At 39.7% G+C, this 13,809-nt stretch overlaps 1 protein-coding gene across 1 annotated transcript; it reads left to right on the top strand.

The window, feature by feature from the left end:
• Positions 1 to 2,341: 2,341 nt before the first annotated feature.
• LOC129767518 (protein artichoke-like) lies at positions 2,342 to 6,870 on the top strand. Its single transcript, XM_055768506.1, has 2 exons — positions 2,342 to 2,413; positions 2,474 to 6,870. Exons 1-2 carry the CDS (start codon positions 2,391 to 2,393, stop codon positions 5,745 to 5,747), a joined length of 3,297 nt encoding a protein of 1,098 aa, XP_055624481.1. The 5' UTR covers positions 2,342 to 2,390; the 3' UTR covers positions 5,748 to 6,870.
• Positions 6,871 to 13,809: the final 6,939 nt, after the last annotated feature.

Raw genomic sequence — 13,809 nt, 5'->3', positions numbered from 1 at the left:
TTCTAAAGAAGTGGTGGTGTTGGCTTTATGCGTTAGCACTTGTATCAGGCTACTCTCTCTTTGTTGTGGATCCTGTTGGTGTCCTGTAGGATTCGCTATGGATGTCTGGTTGCGAATTGGTGATCTCTGGAGCTTACCGCTCCTTGCGAACACGCTCGCCTCTCCTGTTGGTGTGTCTTCATTCCCGTCGTTTCGTCTGTTGAATTGTTCGAAGGTATTCATGTCTGTTGGTTCCCAACTTCGGGCCGCTATCTCCGCTCGTTGTACATAGTCGCTATCAGTGATCCCATGGTTATCTATGCAAGCAGTGAGGCCATGCAGGGGTTGACACGGTCCTTCATGGGGACCGTGTTCAGAGCCAGATCAGCGCAAGTCAGGAATGTGATATCTGACGCCTAGTACCTAGTGCCTGAGCCTAGACGAGCATCGAACGTACCCGAAGACTTGCCAAGTTATTACCGGGACGGGGGCAATCGCACTATTAGCCCACACGCCGTTTCAGGAAGGTGTCACTCTTCCTTACTCAGGGAACAGGATAGTACGACTGTCAGCCTTCAGCGTCGTGTTGAAATCGTTTCCGTAACGTGTCCATTTTCCATGTCGTAACCAGTATGTCGTAATCAGGATCTTACTGGCGTCGATCCTGATGTGCTTGGCACTCCTTGCGTTGCTCCTGGACACGGTATTTCCCCCGTGCAATCTCCAATAGGCTTTACCGCGCCCTTACTCGCGTTGTCACCCGATAAGTCGCCTCATACGACAGGGACAGGGACCAAGACCCGAAGTGCTATTCTAGGCCGGCAACTCCACGGCAAAGAGTAGAGAGGGTAGAGAGTAGAGAGGGTAGAGAGGGTAGAGAGAGAGTGGAGAGTAGAGAGTAGAGAGTAGAGAGTAGAGAGTAGAGAGTAGAGAGTAGAGAGTAGAGAGTAGAGAGTAGAGAGTAGAGAGTAGAGAGTAGAGAGTAGAGAGTAGAGAGTAGAGAGTAGAGAGTAGAGAGTAGAGTGTAGAGAGTAGAGAGTAGAGAGTAGAGAGTAGAGAGTAGAGAGTAGAGAGTAGAGAGTAGAGAGTAGAGAGTAGAGAGTAGAGAGTAGAGAGTAGAGAGTAGAGAGTAGAGAGTAGAGAGTAGAAAGTAGAAAGTAGAGAGTAGAGAGTAGAGAGAGTAGAGAGTAGAGAGTAGAGAATAGAGAATAGAGAATAGAGAGTAGAGAGTAGAGAGTAGAGAGTAGAGAGTAGAGAGTAGAGAGTAGAGAGAGTAGAGAGTAGAGAGTAGAGAATAGAGAGTAGATAGTAGAGAGTAGAGAGTAGAGAGTAGAGAGTAGAGAGTAGAGGTTAGGGAGAGTAGGGAGAGTAGGGAGAGTAGGGAGAGTAGGGAGAGTAGGGAGAGTAGGGAGAGTAGGGAGATTAGGGAGAGTAGGAAGAGTAGGGAGAGTAGGGAGAGTAGGGAGAGTAGGGAGAGTAGGGAGAGTAGGGAGAGTAGGGAGAGTAGAGAGTAGAGAGAGTAGAGAGAGAAGAGTGAGTAGAGAGTAGAGAATGGAGAGTAGAAATAGTAGAGAGTAGAGAGAGTAGAGAGTAGGGAGAGTAGAGAGTAGAGAGTAGAGAGTAGAGAGTAGATAGATGAGTCGTGGAGCGTAGGGAGAGTAGAGAGTAGAGAAAAGATAGATGAGCCGTGGAGCTGCCGGCCTAGAATAGCACTTCGGGTTTACGTCCCTATCTCTGTCGTATAAGGCGACTAATCAGGTGACAACGCGAGTAAGGGCGCGGTAAAGCCTATGGAGAATGCACGGGAGAAATACCGTGTACAGGAGCAACGAGAGGAGTGCCGAGCACATCAGGATCGACGCCAGTAAGATCCTGATTACGACATACTGGTATGACATGGAAAACGGACAAGACACGGAAACGGATAACATGCGACGCTAAAGGCTGACAGTCGTGCTATTCTGCTCCCTGAGTAAGGAAGGGTGATCGCAGAGAAAACAGTAAGGAAGGTTGATCGCAGAGAAAAAGTAGAAGTTTTAGACCTAGAGCCATTTGGACTGGAAAAGAAACATTGAATAAAAGAAAAGAAAAAAAAGCGAGAGTCTGTTTGAGTGCAAAAGCCAAGCTATTCTAATGAATTTGCGGTAAACTTATTAAAACATAGAATTCGGCCGCTAGTTTACTGAAAAAAGTCGTGAATTTTACTTTCAATCTTTTTTTTTTCTCTCAAAATTCCCCAGAATGGTTTACCGTTTTGTTTAGCTGAATTACGATATCTTATCTATAACACCTAATTAAGCCGCCTTATCTACCTGGCCAAGCCGTTTGCTGTTGTGCGCGAACGCGATACTTTAGTTGATAAGAATATGTCGGCGGTGTAACAGCAGAATCAAAACAATTCACTAGTCCACATGATCACAATGCGCAGAAGATGGTGAGTTTGAATAGTGTTGGTGAAAATAAGGAAATATTCTAAAAAATCCTATTCTTTCAGCATAACGCTGGTATTGACAGTGATCTATCTACTGGGTGAAGATGCCTTAGCCGATCACGACAATACAACCGATTTATCCGGTTGCATCGAAGGAGATGGATATCAGTTCGATCAGCTTCAATTCGCGGACGATGACAATACCACCTTCGATTGGTTGACGCTCACGGGAACGCCGCAATCGACGCTGAGTGCAGGAGTTCTCAGATGCTTTCCCGAGCTGAAAGAACTCACCATTACGAACAGTGAGCTCACAGCTATCGAACAGGATGCCTTCCAGATAGTACCCCTGCTGTGGACGCTAAACATCAGCAGAAACATGTTGAGTACACTGCTGGATGATGGGAGACCAGTGTTCCGGGAATTGCGTCATCTACACCGGCTTGATTTGAGCCACAATCGATTAGGTGTGCTTCAACCGAACGTTTTTCGTGGTTTGCGCAATCTGACGGAGTTGATCATCGCGAATAATGACTTGAAAACGATGCACACCAGGACATTCGATGGGCTCGTCAATCTCAAAGCTCTGGATATGTCACAGAACAAAATAGACTCTCTTCCGGGAGGAATGTGGTTGCACAGCCGTCAATTGAAGGCTCTGTCTTTGCGGGGAAATGAAATTAGATATTTGAGTTGTAGAACATTCAGAGGCTTGAGAAGTTTAGAGGAGTTGGATTTGAGTGATAACAAGATTTCGAGTTTACCGCTCAATATCCAATCGCTGGCTCAACTAAGGGTATTACTCCTCAACGGGAACAGTCTCGAAGTGCTCCCAGATACGATATTCAAATCTTTTGGTGGATTGGAGTACTTGAACATTGCTGAAAACAAACTGTCAAAACTTCAAGAAGCTATGTTCAGTCCGCTGACACAATTGAAAATTCTCAAAGCCCAAGCCAACCGAATTCGAACGATTCCACCGAAGATATTCAAATCCAACACGCTTCTGGAAGACATCAGCTTTAGCAATAATCGAATCAGCACATTTCCGGAACGAGCAGTTGCCTTTTTGGACAATTTAAAAACTTTAGATCTATCAAACAATCGATTAAGCTCCGATTCCAGATTTAGAACATTTTCAATAGAATTCGCTAAAAACTGCAGTGTTAATCTATACCTTAATGGAAATCAATTGGACAGACACATTATCCGTGGTAATATCAGCTTCCTGTCGTTGTCACACAACAATCTGATGGAAATCGCACGGAGCACTTTCGATCGTAGCCAAAATCTTCGTAACATTTATTTGGATCATAACTCAATCAATTATATCGCGACGGGTGCTTTCTCTGATGCTACACAACTTCAAGAGCTCACTCTCAGTAACAACCCGATAAGACGGCTAGAACCAAACATTTTCCAGTCCCTCGAAACGCTGAGATTCCTAGGATTAGACTACATCGGTATCGATGACCTACCGGTCGGTTTGTTAGCTTCACAAAGCAAACTTGCCACACTCCGACTGGGACATAACTTATTGAAAAGACTCCCGGAAAACATTTTCCGTGGGCTCAGAGAACTACAATATCTTGGTTTGGAAAACAACCAAATTGGTAGCATACCCGTCAATTTATTCTACAACATGTCATCTCTGCAGAATTTATATCTTCACGACAACGAACTTGTTCATTTGGATGACGATGTGTTCGATGGTTTGGTTCAGTTGGAACTGCTGGCACTGCATAATAATCGTATCTGGGAGATTAACGACCGTGTGTTCAATAAATTGCAGCATCTAGAAAGAGTTGGTCTTCACAACAACAGTATTCACACAATTGCGTCAGGAGCGTTCCGGGGACTCACACTGCTGACGGTGATACATTTGTACGATAACATGATCAGGGAACTCCCCGGAGATATTTTTGCAGATAACTCATTGCTGGAGGAGGTAGTCATCAGAAATAATCTGATATCGGAGATATCGCGGAATACGTTCAGTAACTTAACAAAAATGAGAATTTTGGATCTGTCCAGGAACAGAATTACTAAAATTGAGCCTTTGTCGTTCCAACACTGTGAACAGCTGCAGGAACTGTGGCTTGGTGGCAATAAGATACGGGTAATCAGTGCCACCGCGTTGGTTGGAATATCTAAACTGACAATGCTGGACCTCAGCGGAAACAAACTGTCAACAATAAAAAACGGAACTTTCCAGAGCTTAGGTTTGCTGAAAAGTTTGTATCTAGGTAACAATCATCTGAATGAATTACAGGCGTCCCATTTCAACCGTTTAGTTAGCCTGCAAGTTTTGTCATTGTTTAACAACAACATCAAATCGCTACCCAATGGACTGTTCGTCAACAACTGGCTCATGGAGGAACTTTATCTGGACGCGAATCAAATATCGGATCTTGCACCGAAAGCGTTCACCGGATTGGATAACTTGAGCATATTGTATCTCTCCTGGAACAACATAACCCAACTGCCCAGGGGTATATTCAACCCCCTCTTTTCACTCACCGAGTTGAAATTGGATGGGAATCACCTGAGCGAAATTCAAGCCGCTCTCTTGTTACACCAAACTTGGCTAGAGTTCCTGTCACTTTCAGACAACCAATTATCCTCGCTACCGGACGACCTGCTAGACAGTAGTAAGCAGCTCAAAATCCTTGAACTCTTCAACAATCAGCTCGAGCAAATTTCGGACAATCTTCTTACCCCCGTTGGGGACTTGGAAGAGCTTTACCTTGAGAACAACTGCATCAAGGAGCTTCCGGAGCACGTTTTCGCTAAGAATTCTCGGATCAAAACCCTAAACGTTGCTGGCAATGGGTTATCCTCGTTCGACATCTCGAGAACACCTTTCTACGAAGGCATTCAAGTGTTTGATGTTCAGCTCAATCGACTTGAAATCATTCAAATCCCCCGAAATTTGATCAAACTCTTCGCTCAGAATAACGCCATAAACACGGTTTTCATAGAGCAGGCACCGCATCATAGCATGGAAATCCTAAACCTAGCGGGCAACAACCTCACTCGGATGGATAAAATTTTTAAACTAAACCGTTTAACGACGCTGAATCTAGCCGGGAACGATTTCGTGGTTTTGGATATGGGTCGTTTGCACAAACTACCAAATTTGGTCAGCTTCAACATATCGGCTGCAGGGATTCGAGTTCTTAGCGGAAGACTTCGTAAACCGCACACAGCACTCGTCGCGCTCGATTTGTCCGGCAACCGAATTCCCAAAATTCGAAATTCGACAATTGGGATGTTTTTTCCCGCCTTACGACAACTGGAGGTGAAAGGGAATCCTTTTGTGGATGAAGATGATTGAGTCATAATTTGGAACTGCTTGGAAGGGCAAAAGCTTTGTGAGAAAAGACAGAGATAATTATATGATATTGTAACGTATTTAATATAATATTGCTTTTATCTAAAATATTTCAAATTATATATACAGCGCAGACTAGATTATATTCAGTTCTCGATTGCTTTTCACTGTATATAATCGAGTCAAAAAAATATTTTTTTTTATTTGTTTTTCGTACACATATTTTTCGTTTTTTTTTTTATTATAAAAGAAGAATTTAATTTTTGGTTCATCCCCTTAAAGTCATAGAACACTTTTTTCATATGAAAAATCCTAATTATTTCAGGAGATGATAGAGGATCATATTTGATGATAAAAATCCTTCTACGCATATTTCGTTCTCGCAATAGCCAATTAACTTGCACTTTAACGTTGATCCATTTAATTTTCAGTTGAAATAAGTCATATTTGAAATATAAAAAAAAAACTCGATCTGTATATAATCGAGTCTAAAAATGTATATTATATAACATATAACATATTATTATATTCACATATAATCGAATCATATATAATCGAGTCTGTATATAATCGAGTCCGACCTGTAATAAGGAACCAAACAATAAAACCGTATCTTGATATTAATCATCAACAATAATCATTGCAAACAGAAATTATTGGATTTTAACGAATATCTCAAAGAATGTCTTATTCATCGTGAACTTATTTCTTTTGTCTTATTTCATCGTGAACAGGCACTTCAGTATCCTGATTATTCAATCAAGAAGCGGTAAATATTAGTTTTGGAGATATGTATTAGATATGTGTTGGTTACTGAACAAGAAGGTAAAATTTAACTCCTATCAACCCCTCACTCGTATGATTTGCTGCATGGGTTTTATTCACTCCAACACAGATCACAAACACAAGAAACACAAGAATACAAAACAAAATAGCACGGAAGTGATAGGAGAAAGGAAGACAAAACAAGAAATCATAAGAAACATAAAGGAAGATGAAGGATAGAAGGTTTATAGAAGTAGAGTTGGAAGGAATACGGCCATTGGAACGGTCGAGAAATTAATGTCCAGTAAAATATTATTGAATTGTAATAAATTGTAAATAAAGTTGAACTGTGAAATGTAAATAAAACGAACTGTAGTGTGAAATTTAAGTTGGTGTTGTGTAATTTGGCAGTAACTTACCCCGAAAATAATAAACCCACGAAGGAAAACCACGACAGTCCCAGATCGAAGAAACGCAGGATAGGGTCCTGCGTATTGGCACCGAACTAGCTCCCAAACAGATATGTATGTAGATAAGTTAGGGACTTTAAGGTTCTGTACTTAATAGAAACATGTTATAGGTTTGAGCTCTAGACTAGAACTAATTTATTTCACATTGTTTCGCCTTTTTATATCTGACAAGAAACATTATTTGATTACCCGTATCGCCACAGGCGGATTTCCTATATCTCAATTAGGAAGCTGCTATTCCATTGTCCTTGCTCTATGGCTACCTTCCTTCTTCTATGGCTGTATACCTGGCGGTGGGTCTTAATGTAGGGATCTTAACTGGTATGTATTAGTAAGTAGCATTTTTAATTATTTCTCATCCTGTTTGTGATCATACATGTTCATTTCAACATTATACTTTTTGTTTTACTTTACGTTATTCCAATTAATCCTGACTTTTGTTTATGCATGATTATTTCTTTTTTGAAACGAGAACTCCTCGCATAGTTTTTTGTTCCTGTTCTAATCCTTAGTTTTGTTTTTTTTTTAATTATATTCTGAATCAACGTTCAACGGCTGATCACGGAGAGCAACTACGAATTGTACAGTCTACCCAAGCCCAAGCTCAAGATCAAGCTCAAGCTCTGAATCAACGTTCAACAGCTGCTGAGGGATGCGGCAGGATCAGAAATATTTTTCTCAATTTCGGATAATAAATATTAGTGATAAAATCCTACCTCAAAAGAAAGAAGCATTCTTGCGTTCGTTTACAGTGAAGACAGTAAAATCCAGGTTTCGGACCTCTCTTAACTCTTTCTAGATATTCAGAATATAATTTCGATCGCAAATATTTGAAAGACAATGAACATATGACGGATTTCATACCAACTCGTCTTAGGAGTTGTTTGCAGAACATATAAATCGCAATTATTTATACATAATGTTACGAGTTAAACTATAATAGTAATTTTACAAAGAAAAAATGAAAAAGTTATAGTTTTTAGTGGAAAATTTTTCGGAAATTTGAGTTTTCTTTCAATTTTTTTAGAATAATCTTAATTCAAAAACTATAAGACCGGCTAAATATTGGTTAAAAATGAAATGCGGGAAATTATTTAAGTTTTAATGAAAAAATATCAAACAAATTTAAAAAAAAATATTGAAAAAAAAATTTTTTGAAAATTATAAATTATATAATATGTTTTTTTCTTAATTCTGAAAAAAAATTTGGTAACTTTTTTGAAATCAATGCAAAACGCGATTTCGTCAACGTAACAAATTATCCTTGTACATCATTGTCAGTTATTGTTATTGTAGTTTTCAAAACTCCTTTTCGATTTGCGATGCGATCATTATTTATTATTAATCATCAGACACGGAGGGGAAAAACTTTAATTCGAATAAAAATATATTTACATTGCACGTTCCTACTGTTAATGAACTGTGAATGTTATTTGAATCAAATGAAAGCTGGTCAGAGTAAGGCTAATAGGATCGGCTATTGAATTGGTTGACAAAAAATTGTGTTAGTAAATCTTTGAAAAAACAGAAAGAAAGCACTTTTTTCTTCCCGATATTTTTGACCACTATATCTACACACCCCAAGATAAAAATTTGTTCGTTAATTATTCCAACACTTGAGAGTTTAGGCTTTGAAATGATGTACAACCCATCTTTATGTGTTCATCATTTTTGGGTTGCCAAAAAGGTAGTTGCCGATTTTTTTCATTGCAAATAAAATACAATTTTTGTACATACGAGGGTCGTTCAAAAAATAAGTTTCAGTGCCTCAGAAAACGCGGAAAAAAGTTAGGACAAAAAACAAGGTGATTTTCGTATAATACGTTTTATTTTCTATTTTTCTATATAATCGCCGTAACGTTCGAGGCATCACACTTGTTCTTTCGCGCTTTCTGCCTTTCCACTTCCTTCCAGTTTTTCCATTTCTACAACTTTTTTTTCTCTTTTGAATTCGTTGTTCTTCTCCATAAGTTTTTTCAAACGTTTTCCTTGCTTCCGTTCAGCTTCAAAGTCGCAGTCCAAGTCCCTCTTAACACCTTTCTTCTTTCTTCTTCTCTCTCCTTCTCTCTCTCTCTCTCTCTCTCGCTCTCTCTTTGTTTCCTTTCTCTCGATCATCTATTGTTTTACCGGAACTCTCGCTGTCACTTCGATGTGGCTTGATGTTGCCCAGTGGTTTCATCATCCAAGATGTGGGTTAATTTTTATTACATGTATGGCAATGCAAAATTTATTTTAAAGACAAAATACAGAACCAGGCAGGAGAAAGCCAAAATAATGAACTTAAACACTAGAGAAACAAAACATTGAAAAGATAATTTTACGTTCCTCAATTATTGTGGCGTAACAATCACCAGTCCGATTAATTTTAAATGAGTTCTCTAGGTTACCTAGGTTACTCAGGTTTCCCAAAGATAACTCTCTGTTGGATGTTTATAAAGCGTGCGCGGTGCATAATGTAAGACATCGCCGGGACGAATATTTCTAAAGGAGTTTCCTCGGTTACCTTCTTAGGTTTCCAAAATATAATTGTTATCAGCTGATTAGGACCTCTATGAAGAGTACGCACGATGAATAACGGAATATATCGCCGGGTTAGTTGGTTTTAGAGGAGTTCCCTCAGTTACCTTCTCAGGTTTCTTACAGATAATTCTCCGCCGAAGTGATTAGATTTCTATAAAGCGCATGCGAGATGCATAATGGAACGCCGGGACGAATATTTCTAGAGGAAATACGAATATGATCCCACGGTTGCCTTCTAATGTTTCCAAAATATAATTACTATCCGTCTTCACTATTTTAATTCTAAATAGAGTACGCACGATGAACAAAGGAATATATCGTCGGGTGGATTGGTTTTCTCGGATTTCCCACAATTATCTCTCCACTGTCGCGATTGGATCTCGATAAAAATGAATAATGCAATAAATAATAGAATATATAGACTGTTCAATAAATTTTATTGGTTTTCCTTTTCAGAATACCTAAAGATAATCTACACGACAGTGACACATGAGTTTTTAGGATTTTCGTTCCGTTAAGTGGTCGATGGTTTGCGTTTACATAATCACATCACTTACCTCAGTGAACCTCTCCCTACTAATAACTGTCCCTTCCACGCTATAGAGGCTATAGCGCCACGCTATATAGGCGACCCTTCTGGCCTTCGGGCGGCGAATGTCATACTAACATTCCTTCCCTTCCCCTGGTGAATGTAAGGACGTGGCCGGCGTCGTTATTGACCATTCAAAGCTCGAATCACCGAAAATTGCACAACGAGAAAAATTTGCTAGTCCCAAGCATCATTCTGTGTGTTCTTTGTGCAATTTGGTTGGTTCAGATCAATCACAGAGAGCAACTACGAATTGTACAATCTACCCGAGCTCAAGCTCTTTTTGAGCCGAGACTTTCTCGGAAAGCGGCTCTTTTTGAGCCGAGACTCTTTAAAAAAAGCGACGTTTTTTTAACCGCGGCTTTTTTTTTTGAGCCGAGACTCTTCCGAAAGGCGGCTATTTTTTAACCACGGTTTTTTTTAAGCCGAGACTCTTCCGAAAAGCGGCTCTTGTTCGAACCGCGGTTCATTTGTAGAGTATCGTGCATCGTACGTTCGTTCTGACGAACCGGCTTAAATGAGCTGCTCGTGAGCACTCGCCCATTTCTAATGTAAAGTAGCGTTTTCACAAGAAAAATTGTTGTGTTGTAATTGGTGTAGACTATATTGTTTATTTGTTTACGTAAATCAATCAAGCGGTTTCTCATCAAATAGTTGTATTATTCCTAGATGAATTTTTATTTATTAGTAAAATAGCACATCTTGGATGTATTCTGAGTGGCAAGCTTGTGAATATGCGTGTACCACAGTGCAAAAATTTCCTCTAACGAAAAATTCCCTGGCTTGTGCAAAAAATGAATCCCAGCCTGATATGTGTGACGTTAATCGATAACCCACGAGAGCCACATCAACAGACTGCGACCAGCGCTGAATAAGATGTCCAATACACCACAGAACACACGACCAACCTGTTGCGCCCGTCTGTGAAAGAAAGAAGTTTTCCTTAATCAATTAAATCTGATGATGAGCCAAAGTTTTCGTATTTCGATTCAGGTTCAAAACCAAATGATGATGCACAAAACCGACTTATTCTTTCGTCGTCCAGTTCGGTTTTATTCATTTTTTCTCTTCCTTCTTCGGCCATTTCTCGGTCTCTAGCACTTCCGGAACAGTGATCAGTTCGCTTAATTTATCTGTATCACTCTGGTTGGGCTATTATGTTGCATTTTTTGCAGATAGAGGTAGTTATGGACAGTTGTTATATTTTCTATCAGTAGCTTCAGTTTTTCGCCTTAGTGTTTTTCATTGGAAATATTTAGGTTGTCCAGAAAGTTCGTCCCGCCACTTTTCACCCCCTTTTGAACTCAAAGTGTTCCAATATTTAAAGTTTTGTTCACACTTTTCGTTATTCCAGTCAATACTACGTAAAATTAGGTAATTAGCCATTTCAGTATCATTGATTTATTTGTTAGAAAGACAAAAATAAGTTTCGTTCCTTAATGGGCACGTTTAGAGTATGAGATAAAAAAATCCACTTAATGGATTATTTTAAAAAACAAAAAATAAAATCAAATGAAAACAAATAATTAATAGTCACTAGATTCCCTCTGGCCTCGATAACCAACTGACAGTACTTTGACATACTCTCCACGGGGTTTCGGAGGTGTTGGGGCTCCAAGCCTTCTTCAACGCAGCAAAATAGTTTCGCTTGTCCGTAACGTCAGTTTTGTCCACCTTGTTCTCCAAAATCGCTCATAAATTCTCAATAGGATTCAAATCGGGACTTTAGGGTGGTCACAGCATTGGTTTAATCCGAGCTGATCAGACGAATGCTGTTGTGTACTTCGCAGTATGTTTCGGGTTCCTATCTTGTTGGATGGTCCTGTTCGGTCGGCCACGCTGCCGAGCATCCGATGACCTGTTGGACCGCACCACGGCTTTCCCCTACCTTCCAGCGATGTTTCGTTGAGACTCCTTACGCTGGAAGGAGTTTCGAATAATCCAATTTCGGACTTATGTTGTGATTTGCTTTCCACCCATTTTTCGGAGCACCCTCAGCGTCAAAAACAAGTCATCACAAGTCATTAGGATTTCAATCATTAGTTTTGACGTGGGACTACGTCTAACCGGAGTATATGGGGGGTAACATGAAAACCTAAACACAGAACATGCTGGAAAAAATGAAATATTTCGAATGCTTATAACTCGAACATTTCTTACTGGATCGGAAAGATGTTTGCATCAATTCATAGGGAATAGTTCTACGCATCGCAATTATTAAAATGTTATTTTTCATTAGATAAACAATTGAATAACTGTAAAATGTTAACCGTTATCTAAACGCCCTAACGCCCTGGCTCGATTTACGGTTTCCCCAACACAGCCATCATAACCAAGCAGCCTTGGGGAAACCGGCATAGCAAATACATGAAAGTGTGGCGACTTCCGTTCTCACCGAAATGTGTTCCCTAACACAGACTTTAAAACCAAGCAGTGTTCGAGAAATTGGCATTGCAAATACATGAAAGTCTGCGGTATTTTTGTTCCGACTGTAATGTGTTTCCCTAACACAGACTTCTGAACCATTGTTGCCACATACACCCGCGGTTGCCACATTTTTTGCGCGGATTTTCCAATTAACGCGGTTTTTTACGCGGTACCGCGTAAAAAAATACCAGTGCAATATCACATCCCTCCCTCAGCTCACATTTCTCTCTAATACTCCCTCAGAGCATATTACGGTAATTAGTTCTTGTAACGGAGTTTAGCACTTATGAAGGAAATTAGTGCCGCACCTTATCACGATTCTTACGTGGATTTTAGGTGTTGGGTAACGGGGGCTCACCGGGCGGTACAACGGGACGGGGTTTTTACGGGCAGAGATTCATGAATGTCTTTCACTGCCTACTCAGCCCAGGACGGTGCAACAGTGGTACTGCACGTGCATCGGCAGTAGAGTGTACAAATCATAAGGGAATCTTCTAGCAACAGCAGATGACCTCATTCGTGAGGAAAACCAAACTATAGCTACCAGTAACCAACGAAATTGCAGGAAAAATCGACGGGTTTCCGGAAGCGAGCAACACTCAACTTTTTACTTCCGTTTCACGTGAGGACAGTCCCATTTAATATCTATCATTAGGTGACATGGTTTTTTTTACGGGGATTTTCCAATCAACGAAATTTTTGTACGCTGATTTTCGAATTAACACGGTTTCTTTTACGCGGATTTTCAAATTAACGCGATTTTTTTACGAGGTACGTAAAAAAACTGGGTGTATACAGATTTTTCTGTAATGGTGAAGATTTTCAGCATATTTTTAGACCAAGAATTTGTACATACAGATTACAGATTATTAGATATCCATACAGATTTTATACAGATTTTGTAACAAGATAAACTAATTTTTAAATATTTGATCATTTTACGCAAAAATGCACAAAGTCAATCAGACAATTCGAGCAGGAATGAGGATTAAATGAAATTTTCTAACGCGCAACTAAATGAAATAAACTCGACGGTTTTCGCTAGGCATTTTGAAATGTTTTTTATGTTTTATTTGTTATAATTCTCTAAGTATATAAAATTCTCAATCTAAGATATTACACATTTTTGATAAAATTAGACCTCCGTGCGAGAAAGAATTGCACAGCAAAATTTTTGCATAGGCCTAAAAATTGAAAAATAGTCTTATTCAGATGTACGAACACAACGCTTTGGCTTAGTTATTCAAGATTGCATTGCAGGATATGCCTTCATATCTTCTGAATTTCTACGCAT

The sequence above is a fragment of the Toxorhynchites rutilus genome, chromosome 2 (assembly GCF_029784135.1).
Source record: "Toxorhynchites rutilus septentrionalis strain SRP chromosome 2, ASM2978413v1, whole genome shotgun sequence".
In the NCBI taxonomy this organism is placed as follows: domain Eukaryota; kingdom Metazoa; phylum Arthropoda; class Insecta; order Diptera; family Culicidae; genus Toxorhynchites; species Toxorhynchites rutilus.
This window is presented reverse-complemented; position numbering and strand designations above follow the sequence as displayed.